Below are 18,265 nucleotides of genomic sequence, written 5' to 3' on the forward strand. Positions count from 1 at the left end.
ACTGATGGAAAAAGACTGATATTCTTACAATTTATTAATTTCAAAACACACAAAATTAATTTCTTAGTTTGCTCATCAACTTTACAGGGACACTGCGAAATAATAAAATTGCACGTGTTTCATTTTTTATGTGATTAATGTAAGTATTTCTCTTGTCTGTACCAGGGAAACTAAAATATTATTCTTGTTTCATGTTTTACCACTTTTCATGTTGCACTAGTTCTTCAGGGCCTGCATTTTCAACAATTCAGGTGTCAGATCGATTTGTTTCCCTGCAGTAACTTGCATCTTTTAAAGTTTATTCACAAACATGAAGCCCAAGAGGGACCCATGTGATGACCTAGTCTAAGCTCCCGCGTAGCACAAGAGAACCTTTTGAACAAGTTCACAGTGAAGCGTATATTTTGTGAGCGACCGGGTTGATAGGACCCTACCCAGGGGTAAGGCTAAGTACAGGCATGTGCACAGGATAACAATCTGAATGTCATTAAAAAGAAGCATACAAGTCACTTCAAACCCCAGCCTTCCTCCCCCGCTCATCACACGTAATTAGTACTTAGTACTTAAAGTAGCCTAGGAAGGCTAAAGAAAGCTGTTACAATGTAACATTAAGTTCCTGTTACTTTATAGTACGATGACTTATTTAACAAAGTATAAATCTTAAGTGCTATGCCCTAGGCAATACATCTTTGCCACACTTCCTCCTCCCTGCTGTGAAGTTCAGAAAGCCCAGTGCAAGCTGGTTCTCACTGATAGCACACTAGTTGTCCCTAAAGCATTTCAGACAAAGAGAGTGGGTTTTGCTTGTGAACCCTCACAGCTGTTTGACAGCAGGCCAGCTGCCACTTCAAACTGGCATTAGTGCATCATTCAAAGACACAGTTTCACAAACACCACAGATAACAGTTTCCCAATTGTAATTCCTTTTGGATGCTGGAGCAGCACATTATCAACTTTGCTGTCCCTTCCCCCACACACTTGTGTGGGCTGTGTGAAAAGGAAATGTGTTTTATTTTTCTTACCTTTGCTCCCCAGAATGACTTCCAGCTGGTATTTTCAAGTCAGCATATTACACTGAGCAGTTAAACTACCAGCACTAACAGGTACCGCAATAGCATCAGCAGTGCTGCCTTACAGGATTGTCAGTATACAGTGTGTTTTCAGATGATGATTCCCTCTTTCCCCTTTAGATAAGGGTTTCTAAAAATTGTGTCAGAATTCCCTTCTGGAGCATTCTTGGGAGCAAATATTTCAGTTTCTCTATGTGCCATCTTGCACTGGTTTAGAGACCAGTCCTGCTTCTTGCTCTCTTTTCAGTGAATGCAATGTGACTGATGCAGTTTCAGAGTGTGTGTTTCTCTATATTCTGCACAGCCTGCACCTGCTGCATACATCACAGAAATCAAATCCACAGCATCTCAAAGCATGTAGGAAGTCAGAGTAAATCCACAAGTCATTAAATGCTGCAGATGTTACAGCAGTTCTGTAATGACAACAGCAGGCGCATAGCGTGTACAAAAAAAATTCAGTTACTGCTCCCTGTCCACAAAATTTTACATTTAGAAACAAAGAGATGTTTTCTTTATTCTTGCTATTATAAAGCATGAACTCTGCAAGCAGATACATGCATGCACTGACGGGTTCAGGATCCACAAAGTATTAAAAAAAATTAGCCACCTCAACAAAGAATCATCATCCATCCGTCCAAAATTCAGCAATTTATTTCTCCTAGTATCAGAGCTAAAGAAAATGCACTCAACAGACATGCTGACCCTTAGAAAGCTACAGTACAGAAAATAAAGAAGAAAGTAGTCCCTGGGAACACTGAAGGAAAAGAGTGAACAAACCTGACTGCATCTCCAGCTCACACAACCAATACAACTCTGCAAATTAATCTGAAATGCATTATATTTGTAATTTAATGTGACTGTGCCAGATCAACTAGGGACAAGAATTAACCCACTGAATCACACAAGGCAAATCAGATGAACTTCAAATAAAGGGCCCAATCCCACAAAAGACTTAGAGATCAACTCCCCTCAGTAAGACAACTGCACTGATAAAACATGTGTGGAACAGACGCCTAAGCAGTAAACTTCCTTTTAGCTTCATGTTTTCTTTCTCCATGCTAACGTTGACCTCTAATACTATTTTGCTACTGCTAGAATTTGCTGTGTGCTATGAACTATGTTGCCATATACCATGTGTCTAATTTTATCATGTTAACCTATTAAACTAGAGTACTTCATCATGTTAACCTACTAAACTAGAGTACTTTTTTTAGCCTCAGGGATCCCAGACATTGCATAAATCTTGTGCCAAATTCACCCATCCTTATTGCAAATGGGAATACAGCTGCTTCTGGGGCTGAACAAAGCTTAACCTGCATCAGCAGCACCAGGGCACACAAGCTGCAAAACACTACTGAAGACTTGATTTTTGACAAATTAGCAAGAAATATAGGGAAGGTACTATATAACTGATCACATTGACAATTTGATAATCATATATTTATGGAACAAAGCTGTTCTGGCACAGAAATGCTAAAAAAAACCCCAACCAAACACACCTCTACTAACCACACATGCCTTAGGGTTAATATATTATCCTTAAGGCAGAATACTCAACAGCAGAGCTTACTCTGGAACGTCTCAGCAGGAACAGTTCAAAATCTTACCTAATATGCACTAAAAAGCCAACCTGATGGGATCAAATGATGCCTTCCACATTCCAGCAACAACATGCCATCATCTTACAAAGCCATGTTTCTACACCCAAAGGGCAGACTTCACAAAACGCTATGCAGATATATTCGACTTTGAGGAATACAATGGGTTAAGGAAAACTGCTCAAGAACAGTCAGAGATTATGTCTTAATGATCTGCACTAGCAGAAAAAGCTATTCATTAAACTCCTTAAGTCTCATGCTCCTTTCCCAGCAGGCCTCTTGCTGTTGCAATTGAAGTTGTAAAAACCAGCACTCTTTTTGAAAACCAGCGCACGCATTGAAGACAGCTAGGTGCTACTGATCAGGGATCAGATGCAGAGCTTCTCCTGGAGATGCAAATTCCAGGATAGCAGAACACATATGCTGTCACAGCCGGTTTTCAGACCTACTTTCAACCGCCCAGGGCCCCAGAGCGCTGAGGGATGTAGACAGTATAACTTGGAGTAGATCAAACACTTCTAATGAAAGAAAGGCAGGATCTTGTTTATTTCATGAAGCAGGATCTTTACTTGCCAAATGCAAACATAAGCCTTGGGCATTGCATATGCTAGAAAGAAAAAACAAAGCAAAAAGCAATTTATAGGCTGCAGGTGCCTCCTGATGCCCTTCAAGATGTTCTAAGTTGATAAGAATGTTTTGGCTCACCTTATGTTAACTATCAGGGAGCCTCATGGCCCTCAGGGGGAGAGAGGAGCCTAACAGCCTTTCTGTACAAACATCTGGATGCGGTCTGATGACCTTCACCAGTAATGAGTCATTACCTTACGTAGGCAACAGTGTACGGGTCAAGCTGTAGGGATATACCCCAGGTTCAAGCAGCTTCCCCACATAGTCATTACTGTTCATGTCTATATAGGACGTGCTGTCCTCTTCCATAACAAATAAATCTTGTTTTCATTTTAAGATTAAATGGGCAAACAATTTGAACTTGAATGTTTTCAAAGTTCATTTTGATTTTCAAAGTTGATTTTGGCATCTGTGACAGCAGCTGAAAACATTCAGTTCCTTGTATCTTGTGGATTCAGATGGACTAAGACGCTCATGGCAAGGCAAATGTGCAGAAACACATGCAATACTATATTCTGTCTACAGAGCACAGTATTAGCTTCACAGGCTGAGCAATAACATTGTTAGGGAACTCTTGCTTGTTGATTTGCTGTTGAGGAGACTCCAATGAACAACAGAGTGGCTAATTTCCTTATACAGGATGAACTCGCGCTCAAGTGATTCAAGACATATGCCATGATTGACAGCAAGTGTCTAAGCACAAGGTAGAAAGAACCAGCACCATCTAGCGCTCAGGAGCAGACGAAGCAAGCAGAACATATAGAAGAATGTATCAAATTTTAGGCATGGAAGTGCAGGATACACAATTTCAAGGAGACTCAGGCTGCACTCATCTTGCATGTAAAAAGAGGCTTCGCAGCTGGCAAAAGCCAAGCAGATGTACCTGTCACTATCTTAGTGCTAAGACTTTATTACCTTGAAGGTCTTCAACTCAAGCTATAAGTTAATAATAAAGAACAGTTTCCAGACTCTGCGACTGCAAATAAGGCATGCAATTTTGTCATTCTGGGCACTCCTTTGGAAAGACAGTTCAGAGAAGACATTTTAGGTTTCCCCCTCCTTAATAAATGGAAAGTCTATCTCAAGTTCCAAAAGACAGTTATCACTTTTAGTGGCATAAAAAATATTTGCATGCCATCAACTGCACTCCAGACATCTAGAAGTATTAAATACAGATCAGACAGTGCCCTCCACTGCAAAACCAAGACTATTAATCTTCTCCTGCAGGTCAATGCAATGCTATGGAAACTCTGTGATGTCCAGAGCTCTCACTTGCTGTGTTTCCCTAGTACATATGCTGATTGCCAAATCCCAGAAACCTAAATGAAACCCTCAAATATCAACATCATCACATATTCAGATATGCACAGTCGGTTATCAGCTGTAGGCTTCAGGAGAAGATTTAATTACCAGAGGCAAACTCAGTTTCCTGCTGTTAGTTAGAATTGCAATTTGCATTGAGTAATAGAGAACACCGAATGATTTTTAATGTCTGAATTTCTAATTTCCCTTCCAGATATTTTAATTACACACCATCTCAACAGGAACTGAGACGAAAAGGCCACAAAAATAACTTAATTGCTGTCAATCACCTGGGACACAGACGCATACCACAGAGCAGACAGCTTTGTGGGCACCATTCACCCTACTAGGACAAGACAAACAAGCTGCCACTCCAACTGTTCTGTAAGACACTGCCGACAACACTGACAGACTCCCTACAGAATGAGTAGTCAACAATTATTGTCCCTGCAAGAGTTAGGACTCCCACATTCTGATTCTGCCTGCCTTTATTTCCTACTTGTTATATAGCACAAACAAGGCTGTGAAATAGCTTCTACATAAAACCTGCAAAAAGTTCCTGGATGAGGCATTTTACTCTACCCCAGACTAACTTCTAGCAGAATGCAACCACTAGTCCAGCTTTAAAGGACCCACAGTTGAATGCAGATGCCTTTCATAATGTCAAGCTGCCTATATGAAGCTCAGTCTTTATAATTAATTGAAGGGCATGCCACAGAGCTCTGACTTCTGAAGTTTTGAAAATAACCTTCTACACATGAATCAAGCACAGGCAGTTGTCCTTCTCTAGCAGTGTCTGCAAAAAGCCTGAGACAACAGTTCTGAAGAGGGCTGAACTGCCTCACTAAAGAGAGGGCTGGTGTTACTCAACTGGAGCACAAAAAGCAACCTGAAGGTGTAGTTTTCATCAAGCTTAATTGGATCGACCTGAAGTCCAACTGGTTTGAAAATCGTTGGGTTTTTTTTTTCAGTCATAAGAGCTGAAGTGAGTGATGTGATTAGATATTGGGGAAGAAGCCAAGAGAAAAGGGGGAAAAGCAAGATCAACCCCTTCAGCAGTAGTTTCCAGTGAAATCAAATTAAACTTATTACAAAACTGCACTTATTTTCACAGAAAGACCCAGCTAAGAGCTATCACTGTTGACCCTGGCAGAAAGCACTGTGGCAAGAAACAGGAACTAGCTATCAGCAGTGATAAGGAGACACCAAGGTGCGTAACATGAGTTTTGATCAGGAATTTTTCAGCAAGGCTGCTTTCAACCATAACATACCAGTTTGCTGAAATAAAAAAGGGCACATTCTCTTTGGACAAGAGCATTACTCTAGAATGATTTCATAGTGAAAAATGAAGGAAAAACATCTTTCCCAGAAAAAAAAACAACTAAACAAACAACAACAGTAGTCACTGAGGGTACTTGTCCACTATGCAGGTGACAGATTCAGGTTCCTGGTCTAAACCCAGTGGAACAGAAACTCCGGTCTCCTGCATTGCAGGAGAGGATGTTAGCCAAAGAGGTACCAGGTAATCCATGGAAAAAATTCTTGTTCATGTTTCTTTTCTTACTCTCCATGAAAATATCAGTTGAATCTATTCTGAAGCAGAATGGAAGAATCTTCTTAAAAGTCACCCAGTTTTCTACAAAGAAAAGCTATTCTCCAATCAGTTCGTAATAACCCTTGCCATACCTTTCAAAATACAACTCTCTTTACCTCCTAATTTCTGAATCTTTTTACCACTCCCTTCCTTGACTCTGAAAACCTTACTATATCAGAGAATTATCTCTGACTTTGCAGAGAAACTTGAGCATCTCATAGTACTGCAGAGACCAGAGAACAAAACCATGCAGACTATTTTCCACAGGGCATTAAAAGCATCAGCTTCCTAAAAGGTGACACCTCAGGAGCATTTAAGCCATCAATTTTCCTTAAGACATTCTCAGAGATCAATCCCTGTGCTTCTTACACATTGCATTACACCACTCTGAAATGCACTGTTACCCCAGGCTAACACATGGTTACTTTGTTGCCCCTAGTAATCAGTCAGCTACTCTTTCTTTTACCAGATTTGCGCTCCTCTCCCAAGGAACATACAGCAGTTATTTCCATCCAGAAATACCAGCTGCTGTGTGATGATTATACCAAACAATTAAAGCTTTGCACCTAACCCCATACTACCTTGATTGTTTTTATAAAAACATCGCCCTCACCTGCTAATGTGCACTGGAACACGAGAGCAACTTGAGCCCACAGCTTACCCTGCCATTCCACTTTGAACTTCAGTAGCTGTGAGGGAGGAAAACATGAACGGGTTAAAAAGGGTCCAGAAATTTACACTGTTTCCCCAGAAAAGAGGATAGAGAACATCTCTGCCAAAGGAGGTATTTCAGGAAGTCCTGCTGCCAGATCTAACACTGGTTTGACTGTAGAACTGTTCTGCAGTCTCATGTTCCTATTTAACCCTTCTCCCAGCTGTATTATACAGCTTAGAAATGAACTTGATGAAACATGAATAATACACAATGCCCATCATTAATTCTTGTTACTCAGCAGAAAATCAATACATGCTCTGTCACAGCACAGGACATGCTGTTACTCTAGTCCCTGCACTCTGAGGAAGCAGCTCCCACAGCCAAGATTTATACAGCCTGCAGCAGAGGAAAAGTGGGAAGATCCCAGCAACAGTTCCAGCAAGGAAGATGCTGAAAGCCTTAGCTATTGATCACATAATAGGTTTTTGGAGGTAACTGGTACCACAGACTTTAGAAAGCTTTGGACATTTCCTTGCTGGGAGATCTCAGCCTCTCATCTTTGCCTGATAAGTTGGTATCAGGACACTATGGGAATATTTTAGGAATGCTGCACCCCATTTTTTATTTTGTTAAAGCTCTTCTGCTTACAAGTACAGTAAAATTCTGTATCTATATTTACAGCTATGGACTGTACTTGTATTCACAAGATCCCCAACTTAGTTACAACAACTAAAAAAAAAAAAAAAATCTCAGAATCCCTGTAGAAACTATACAGTCCTAGCTTACAGTAGGAGAACTGAGGTACAATTAGGCAGAGTTATGATCATGGCCATACATCCAACACAAGGGAAGATGGGAACTGATAGAAATTAATGATTTGGGTCCTGCAAGATCATTCATGCTCCTCTTCCTATCTGGCATCCTTTTAATGAGGGTGTTCTGCAGGCTGGCAACCACACATAAGAGTCATTTCAGAAGACATGCAAAAAAGAAGAGGCATGTATGCCAAAACCAGCACAGAATAAATGCATTGTGAACAAAACAGAGAACTCTTCAGGCCACATTCTCCAGTGATGTCTGTGACGAGTCACATTCTGTATTGACTGGCTATTTATAGCATTTTTCAATACTTGCTATCCATGTAGCAACTAAGCTTGCTACAAACGTGAATAGATTTAGCTCCACAAGGTAGGGAAATCACCTCAATTTTGCAGGCAGGACAGTGGTGCACTAAGACTGAATTGTTTTTCCAGGGAACACAGAGAAGGGCAATGTCAAAACCACAAGCTGAACATGGATGTCCTGGGATTTGCAACTGCGCTGTGAACCATGTCACTTTTTTCCAACCCTCTGGACAGCCTCTTTCAAGTAGCCACATGGCATTGCTTTACCAACTGTACTAAAGCAACAGCCACCTGCAATTCAGGACAATTCTTTTGCAACCTACAGTAATATAACCTGACAGTTTGGGTAAGAAGTGCAGAATGACTCTTTTCCCACCTGGAACCAGAGAGCAAACTCAAATCTGCAGGAAATTCAAATGAGCCAGTCTGTGTCTCAGTTACTTATTTCAGACCACTGCCAGAACACATGGGATCATTCACATTCCAACCACCCAAGTGCTTTCACATCCCAGGTCCACAGTCCTTCTACAACAGTATGGTGCGGAAGATGTGTCACATTCAGGCAGTGAATGCCACTTCCTAGGAGATTTTCCATGCAAGCAACTCTGAGCCCAATGCCCTGCTGTTTGTTGGTCCCTGCCTATAAGGGCACAGTGCAGTATAAGAAAAAGAAGGTATTAACAGATAGCATGCACTGCTAAGGAAAACAAAAATAAATCTCTTCTCCCTCCCCAGGTAGCTTTCTGTGTGTCAAACAGAATGCTGTGACTGAGTTATTGCAAAACCCTGCCTGCTGGTGTAGTTGAAAACCTTGCAGCACTGCCTGTTCTTCTTGCATTGCCTGATACTGTGTCAAGAGGGGTGCACAACACAGGCATTTTAAGCCAGCCTGATTAGGGGTTAAGACCCCAAAGAGTGTGGCAGGTGTGGTAAAAGCACACCTGCCTCCACAACAGTAACATTCAACTATAGGGACAAGTATTCCCCATGTTGTCCATTCCATTAAAAAAAAGAGGCAGTCTAATGTAATTACTTTTATCTACCCTATCAACAGCACCAACACTGTGGGGTAGACAATACTAAGAAGCATGGACAGGTAGTCCATGCAGGAGAAACTGGCCATGAGATAGAGCATGACCAAGTCAGTGCACTCCATAATTCTTACCACACTCATATTTGTCTCCCTCCTTGTTTCCAGGAACTCAGTCTTCAGGTACTAGGAGATAGCTGTAGAAGGACTAACCTGGTCCATCTTTCTCACTGGTCTAACACTGCTAGCAGTGCAACAGCTTGCTTCTCTGTAGATCCTGCCACCTGAAACTACCTCCAAAATATACTGCATTCAAATCTATGCACGGGGATGATCCTCTCCCAACTACAATCAGAAATTAATAAAGCAAATACAATTGCTCCTATGCTGCAACAGGGAACTTAACTCTCAATATACCCTGAAGATACCAAGCCAGTTCACAGGTAGCATTTACATGGGAGCTAAAATTATTTCAAAAGTTTTACATTAAGTCTATGCTGACAGATCATTAAATTTGCTGCCTAATAAAATTTCAACCTCTCTTCCATGGCAGCTCATCTATTCTCCTGAAGGTTTTATCCAAAAGTGAAACATTTTGAAACTTTTTTTTCCTCCCACCTCCCCAAATGGAGGGAACTAGTATGCATGTAAGAAATTACATCCAGATGCTGCATGCCCCTTTTCCATAAGTTCTGTGCTCTGCTCTGTGTCAGCTTCTCCCATAACAAGCAGAAAACCACATCAGTTTGGGACACCACAGAGCACTCCAGGCAAGGAGCCCCCTCCAAACAGAAAAATCAAGAGCATGATGCATCTCAGCTACTATTTTTATGAGGTACCATGGCAGCAGTTACATCCAAAACAAAGAACACCGAGTAGTCTGTCAAGTCCCATTTCCCAGTCTCTCTAGACAATCTGGCTACTGTATCAGAATGCTTAGAAGTGAAGTGATCAGTACAATTCAATTATCATTAATGACAACCAATAGGAACGAGATGATGTTATGTTGAAAGTACAAAAAATGCTGGCCTACCTGAGGTAATTTCAAAGAGATGTTTCCCTGGTTCATCAGGATTAGGTGGCAGTTCATTCACCTGATTGCCTTGCAGTAGTATCAAACCCTGTAAAGGACACAAACACCAGTGAAAGGGGGAAGACCACAAAGAGGCTAAGGAAAAGAAGATAAACATAACGGACATAACAAATTTAAGCCCTACTATTCCACTGAGCCCATCTCCTTTCCAAACCCACTCTTCTAAGCAAAAAAAGATTGAGCTAGTCATGCATCTGTCTCACCCGTCCTTTCTCTCACACTGGACACTTCTGGTGAAATAATCTTTCCTCTGGAATAGCAGTATTCTGAGCATGCATAGGTGTTTCTCCTTGGTTTCCATAACTAATTATCCCTTGCAAAAGTTTCATCTCACATTACACCTACTCTTCCTTCACCTTTCAATTTCTGGTTGCAGCCTGCAAGCCATGAGGTGGCTGAAGTTCTATTTCTAAATCTTTATTTCTGCAACTGAAGAAAATGTCCTGTTTTCCAGAGATTCTCAGCACACAGAAGTCCCCAAGTGGATACCAGAGGACAGCAGCTCATTCAGGTTTGCAAGGCAATAGGACTACCTTTTAATCCAAGAGACTATAGTTTCCCTAGCAGGAAATCTGAGCCCCTTTAGTTCCCAAGGTCAAATGCTGCCAGAATTCAGATTCATTTTCACCTTGAGACCAAGCATAATTAACACAACATATTCCAGTTCAGAAATTCTGAATAGCTGGTGGCATACTATCTTCAAAGTGAACAAAATCATCTTCATCTATGGAAAATCTTAAACAGAGATCACAGGAAGGTCTTGTCCAGTTACATGAATGGAACAAGAACAAACACACTATTTGGCCCTCATTGTTTCTCTACCTTTTTTTAATCTAATCTTTGACATTTAAAAGGGTTTCCAGCTAACATTCTCTAGGATATACACAGAATAAGACAGACAAAAGAGATAAGAACTGGGACTCTCAAGAGTTAAGACATGAAGAGTATAATCAGCAGTTCCTACGCCTGCACTGAACTGCCGTGGAATGGGGGTCCAAACCATCTTTTTTGGCTGAGCAGAAAAAGACGGAAGTTGTTTCAGTCAGTTATTTTCACACTTATCTCTAGTAAACATGCATGGTTACATTCTTTCCAGCCAATTTTGCAACAGTCAAATCCAAAACACATTGGAGCATAACACCGATAATCAAAACAAATCCCAGTTGCACTCTTTGTCAGCTTCCAGATCCATACAACTGAGTAATACAATTAGTGTCTCATGAGACAGACAATCCAGGATTTCAACTGGTAGAAGACAAACCATCATATGACCTTTGCAATCTTCTCCATAAAACAAAGAAGCCAGTCATGTTGTTTTTCATTACTTTTGTTACGGCATAACTTCCCTGGCTTTGCCCCTTGGTAATATGTTCTCCTACAGATGCTTTGGTTTGGAGAAAACACTGTAATAAACGAAGACGCCAGCATGCATTAAATGTAAATAAATTAAATTTTACTCTTCTCTTTGAACATAGAAAATTCAAAAACTGCTACAAGTTTACAAGCTGGCTTTCCAGTTCTGACAACCCACCCTATTAAAATGACTTGCTGCTTTGAAAGGATCTGTTTATTGCAGACTGAAAATGTCTCACAAGTACTCAAATTTGTTCTTCACAAAACAGAACTCAGTCTGCCACGTCACTATAGATTCAGCAACCTGCTTCCATATTTTGTCATCCCTCAGTGGCATCAGGCTATAGAACTTCATTTAGTTCCTCTTGACAAGCCCGATCAACATTCTAGAGCAGGGAGTCCCTGTAATCCAAAATTCATGAAACTCTACTCCAGTTAATCACATATTGCACGCCAGCGCATAGTTAAAAGGTAGTAATGCAAAAATCCTGAATTTGAGTATTCATTGTCTATAGAACAACAAATACTACTCTGTATCCAACACATCTGCATCACCACCCCAATGTCGCTACTTTAAAAAAAAAAAAAAAAAAAAGAAAACCAGGAAAAAAATCCAGAAGCAAAATTACCCTTACCACAATGCATATATGCTGACTATTCAACAGTGTGGACTATTGCTGTTCCTTCTACAGAATGTAAAAGCAAAAATGATCATAAAAGAAAAAAAAGAAACACTCTTAAACAAGTCTGATTTTATATTGAGGCCTTCAGTTTAGATACCCTAGGTTTTGCTTTGAAGAAATGGTGCATTTACATTCCTATCTCAATTTTGTTTCCTTGCATTTAAAAATAAAAATTCTGTGCTTAGTGTAACAGCAAAAGATGGAGTTGGATGTTTTGTAGCACACTTGAAAGTTCTTCCTAACATATTTGACATACATTTGAGAAATCAAGATTTGAAAGGGGAAAAAAAACCTGAATGAGAGCAGGGACAGCTCAGAAGAGAACCAGAGGAGTTCAGCCAAACTCCACAAGGGACCAAAGCCAGCACCTGCTGGCTCCACAAAGCATGCTAGATGGGAAGTGTTAAAGTGGACATTATGTATTTTTGTCTGCATTCTGTCCACATAAAAAACTAACAGCTGCCTGATGCTGGTAGCTAGAGTGAACTGGGAGCAGAGCATGCTCAAAACAGTGAAAGACTATTAAATACTCCTGGTTCTAGGCTATTCAGACCAGAAATGTATTATTTGCCAGAAGATACAATAAGAAGGAGAAAGATGGAAGATAGAAGTCCACTTTTATTTAGAAAAAGGAAAAAGGGAATCAAAAGAGGTGTTAAACAGAAAGATACACATGCTATCCAGCACTACCTTCCCCTGAGTCCCATTCTGCAACAGACTGTGCTGTGCAGCCCAAAACATCATGCAGCCCCGCTGACTAGACATTTGTATCCTACCCTGCTGCAGCCCCTGCAAAAGCGGACATTACAACTTGCACAGCTGCTGTGCTCCAGGAGCAAGGAAGGAGAATGGTTGGACCCAAATGACATTATTCTTCTTCCTCTCTTTCCTCTACCGAAGGAAACAAGGAGCATTGCCCAACAGAATGCCAGAGCAGAGCTGCCTATATGATCAGCTGGAGAGTGGGTAAAAGGGATTTTACTAATCTGAATTAGGAGAGGATGGGGCAGATGGGCAGAACAAGTACCTCTCTGCAGTGTAACTTCCACCGTGAAGTGGAACAACTTGTCCTTGGTGCTGTCTCTAGGCACATCGAGGATAGGGGGATCATTAGAGGCAGTCAACATGGCTTCACCAAGGGGAAGTCATGCTTAACCAACTTGATAGCCTTTTATGAGGACATAACCCGGTAGATAGATGATGGTAAAGCACAGGATATAGTCTATCTTGATTTCAGTAAAGCATTTGACACAGTCTCCCACAGCATCCTTGCAGCTAAAGTGAGGAAGTGGGGTCTGGATGATCGGGTAGTGAGGTGGACTGTGAACTGGCTGAAGGAAAGAAGCCAGAGAGTGGTGGTCAATGGGACAGAGTCCAGCCGGAGGCCTGTATCAAGTGGAGTCCCTCAAGGGTCAGTACTGGGACCAGTACTATTCAATATATTCATTAATGACTTGGATGAGGGAATAGAGTGCACTGTCAGCAAGTTTGCTGATGACACAAAACCGGGAGGAGTGGCTGACACACCGGAAGGCTGCGCAGCCATTCAGAGAGACCTGGACAGGCTGGAGAGTTGGGCGGGGAGAAATTTAATGAAATATAACAAGGGCAAGTGTAGAGTCCTGCATCTGGGCAAGAACAACCCCATGTACCAGTACAAGTTGGGGACAGACCTGTTGGAGAGCAGCGCAGGGGAAAGGGACCTGGGGGTCCTAGTGGACAGCAGGATGACCATGAGCCAGAAATGTGCCCTTGTGGCCAAGAAGGCCAATGGCATCCTGGGCTGTATTAGAAGGGGTGTGGTTAGTAGGTCAAGAGAGGTTCTCCTCCCCCTCTACTCTGCCCTGGTGAGGCCGCATCTGGAATATCGTATCCAGTTCTGGGCCCCTCAGTTCAAGAAGGACAGGAAACTGCTAGAGAGAGTCCAGCGCAGAGCCACGAAGATGATTAAGGGGGTGGAACATCTCCCTTATGAGGAGAGGCTGAGGGAGCTGGGTCTCTTTAGCTTAGAGAAGAGGAAACTGAGGGGGGATCTCATTAATGTTTATAAATATGTAAAGGGCAAGTGTCATGAGGATGAAGCCAGGCTCTTCTCAGTGACATCCATTGACAGGACAAGGGGCAATGGGTGCAAGCTGGAACACAGGAGGTTCTACATAAATATGAGGAAAAACTTCTTTACAGTGAGGGTAACTGAACACTGGAACAGGCTGCCCAGAGAGGCTGTGGAGTCTCCTTCTCTGGAGACATTCAAAACCCGCCTGGACGCGTTCCTGTGTGATATGATCTAGGTAGTCCTGCTCCGACAGGGGGATTGGACTAGATGATCTTTCGAGGTCCTTTCCAATCCCTAACATTCTGTGATTCTGTGAAGTCCCAGCTTCTAAGCAAGATCAGATCACCCATGGAACAGGAATTTCTAAAAGTATCAAGTCTTCCCATCCACATAACTCTGACTAAAAGGATGAAATACTTTTGATATCAGCATCCTGGACAATTAAAGTGATACCATCAATTACCACTGTAGCTCAACTGTCTTCTCCCAGAAAGCGAAAAGCAAATTTCCCAAGCAAATCTCTGAGGCAAATTAAAGCCCTGTGTGCACTGCAACTCATGAGATTCATGCAAAGTAGAGGTAGTGTCATGGAATATTATGTCAGCCAAGAACAAGGACCAAATAGTGATTAAGTAAACACAGCATGATTTTCAAAGACAGGACCCTGAATTTTGCTTTTACCCAAAGCTTTGGATGTTTGACAAGGAGCAGTCTCAAATTTTGGCTTGAGCAGTGTCCTGGTTTGGCCCAAACCAGGCCAATTAGTCTTAGAGAACCCAAGGTCACTGCTAAATTCCTCACTGCTTATGAGTGAGGAGCTGAAAGGGGGTCGTACCTGCAGGGAGGAGCAGACAGGGCAGGTGACCCAAGATTGACCAACGAGGTATTCCATCCCATACATGTCATTCTCACTTTCCTATTTATCACTAACCCACTGCCTCCTGGAGGTGGGGCCCAGGAGGGAGGGGCCCTCCTGTGTCCCACTGATTGGTACCAGCTTTGCCAATTTTCCAGTTAAAAGCCTGCAGGTGTGATGGCAGGGGGAGCTATTGCATTTTGCCCTCTGCCCGTGCTGGGGGGAGCTACTGCCTTTTCCCCTCTGCCTGTGCTGGGGGGAGGTACTGCCTTTTCCCCTCTGCCTGTGCTGGGGGGAGCAACTCTGCCTGTGGAGGATTTCCAAGCTCTTGATCTTGGTTTTGTACATATTTGTATATATTTGGTTATTTCTATTATTATTGTTATTATATTCTTTTTCATTATTATAGTTTATTAAAACTGTTTTAACTTTCCAACCCATAAGTCTCTCTCCCTTTTCCCTTTCCCTTGGGGGGGGGAGAGGGTTAACAGAGAGCATCTGCCACATGGTTAATAGTTGGCCCAGCTTTAAACCGTGACAAGCAGGAAGACTGCTTTTCTCAGCTGGTTTCTATCACACAGTTCTCTTACACAAAAATGGTTTAATGAGATGTACTGAGAGGTCCATACTTCCTCCCCGTCTCTTCTTCATACTGAACGCACAAGTTTTAATCCAGTTTCATAGCATGCTCCTAGGGACACCATATTCAAGAGGTAAAATGAACAAAACTATTAAATGTAAGTACCTGCTTGCTTACCACAAAATGAAGTTCCCCTGAATTGAAGGGAGAAAAAGAAGTTGCTCCTGTGTCTCCTCATGCTGAAGCACATGAGAAAAGGCATGTGGATAGGTGAGAGGGTCACAATTCTCCATTTTGTCTTTTAAAAAAGCTTCTTTATGAAGAATAGAACCTTAAGTTTTAATACTGCACACAGAAATTCAAACCCTTCCTGCTTTCAGGAATATATGGAACATCCCTAGGGAAATTATGAAATGGCAGCACAAACAGAAGAAAAATAAAATATCTAAGTTGCACAATTGAAACCAGAAAGGATTTCAGAATAGCCTGAGACAAGACTGTCAAGAAGCCACAAGAAAGGACCACAAAATCTCAAAGTTGGATTAAAACAAAAACAAAACAACGCACCACAAACCTCTTAAGGTTGTTATGTTGGTTTAACTTAAATTTGGTGCTTATGCATTCTCAACTGTAAATTTACATTTTCAGGTCATTACCTTATTAACACAAGCTAGAAATGTACATATAGCAATAAAAACTAATATGACATCAGTTGATGCCAGCTGATCAGGTTTTCAGAGTTTCAGGTATCATTTGAAAGCTGGCAATAGTTGTTTGCTGTCAGAAGATGTAATCCTTTTAAATCTTAACAGCTGCTTTCCTTTGAGGAACAATTTACATTTTGTAGAAAGAAAAGTTGTTAAAGAGACAGTAACTCACTCTCTCTTCCTTTAAGGTACAGTCCTCTCTTAAGAAGCCCTCTAAGCAAAACTAGCCAGTCTCAGAACGGGCAGTGCCTACAAGCCAGCGCAAAATAAATTAGGCCTTCCTTACCCAATAGTATAAAGCAAGCATAAATCCCCATTTGAAACAGTTACTTAAACTTCACATTTATAATCAAGCAGAACTCAGGACTCTGAGTCAATCCCTGTGTTACTTCACGAGAAAGTACGCTTTTGTGAAGGGTTTTTCCCCTCAGCCTGAATTAGTAAGCTTGGCAAATATATATAGCCAGGTCACATATTTTAGGCAAGGCCCCGTGATATATATGCCAGCTTTTTGCTGTTTTATAGCATGGAATGGCGAAGATGTACAGCAGTATATACAGATCAGGAGATTTGGAGGGTATTTACAGTGAAGAGCAGTAGCAGTTCACAGAAAAGTGCCGTCACCCTTCTCCTGCAAGAAAATGGACTAAGCAAATGGACTTTCTCCATGCTTGATGCACCATATGGTGCAATGTCACCTTCCCCCCTTCAGGGAGACACACCTTTGGTACATGAGGATGATGTTTACTCTAGAAGAGATTAGAGGCATAAATTGCTTGAACTAACACCCTAAACCAAAGCATTTCCCAGTCAAAATACACTTCCTTTTTGATCCTTTTCATAACATATTTGATTTCATATATTCTATACAAAGTTCTCATGGAAGTGACTTGTTTCTTATTCTCATTTTAACCAGCTTTGATGAAACAGAGATGATGATCGCTATGTAGCAGAGCTCATTTAGAAAACAAACAGAAAACAACCACAGACATGAGACAGTGGAAGGAATGCAGGCTTGCTGCAGCCATAGCGGCAATGGGGACCATACACTAGTACAGCTACTTTGTCCTTACCAGTGTGCACCTCATTCAGCTGTGCAATGAAGTTGCAGCAAGTTGAGCTGGTAGCATAACAACTGTAAGAAGAGTAGGGAAATGAGAGATCTAGAAAAATGACTTTTCAGAAAGGAAAATTGAGGGATGCTCACTCTACCTACAAAAAAACCTAGGCCCATCTCTGGAAAGTACTTTTAGGTCATAGGCGTACGTATAGCAAAGATCTTTGGATCAGCTTCTTGTGCATTTCTCTCTGCAAATGTCAGCAAATTGTGCTGAGCTCTTCTATCTTATACAACCAGTCTTTTTACGGGATAACATGCTTCTCCAGAGGGTAACAGAGTACCTAGCTCACAGCTGTCCAGTCTGCCTGGCACACTACGCACTATGGAAAACTCTAAATAAACAGAGTTGAAAAGATAGAAAAAACAATTAATGTTAGCAGGGAGGGTGTGTCAATTCTGACAGTTGCTGTCACTGGTAGAAAGATATTACTAAATTTAAACAGATTGATGTGTCCTTGCCCAGCAGCCACTCAGACTGCATTAGCAATCTTGCTTGGGAAGTTAATTAATGATGGATTAAATCAGTTTAAATTCCCCAAGGTCTAACTTGATATATGCCAAAGCATGCCCCAGAAATAAACCTCAATTCATGACTAAGTTATTCCTCCCTCCCCCAGGCTTTGGGAGCCTGAGATGGCTCAATAGCTCAAGGGGCAGGTAACAGGTCACAGACCTTCCAGTAAGCTAAAGGTTCAAATCCAATTTTTGATGGTAGCATCACCTTGGATCCTTTTGGAGCTTCAGTGTTTTGAGGAAGAATCTTAAAGAGGACAAGTGTTCATACCTTAAAGGTATTGCTATAGTCCTTCCTAACAAG

The 18,265-nt window shown here is 41.6% G+C and overlaps 1 protein-coding gene across 1 annotated transcript in view; it reads right to left on the minus strand.

The window, feature by feature from the left end:
* The window catches only part of ARHGAP22 (Rho GTPase activating protein 22), a 181,369-nt gene that overhangs the window by 117,486 nt on the left and 45,618 nt on the right, over positions 1-18,265 (minus strand). The window contains exon 3 of the mRNA XM_068398747.1: positions 10,034-10,121. Within this exon, the coding sequence (XP_068254848.1) occupies positions 10,034-10,121 (88 nt within the window). The remainder of the gene's footprint in view (positions 1-10,033; positions 10,122-18,265) is intronic.

The sequence above is a fragment of the Nyctibius grandis genome, chromosome 4 (genome assembly GCF_013368605.1).
Source record: "Nyctibius grandis isolate bNycGra1 chromosome 4, bNycGra1.pri, whole genome shotgun sequence".
Lineage (NCBI taxonomy): Eukaryota > Metazoa > Chordata > Aves > Nyctibiiformes > Nyctibiidae > Nyctibius > Nyctibius grandis.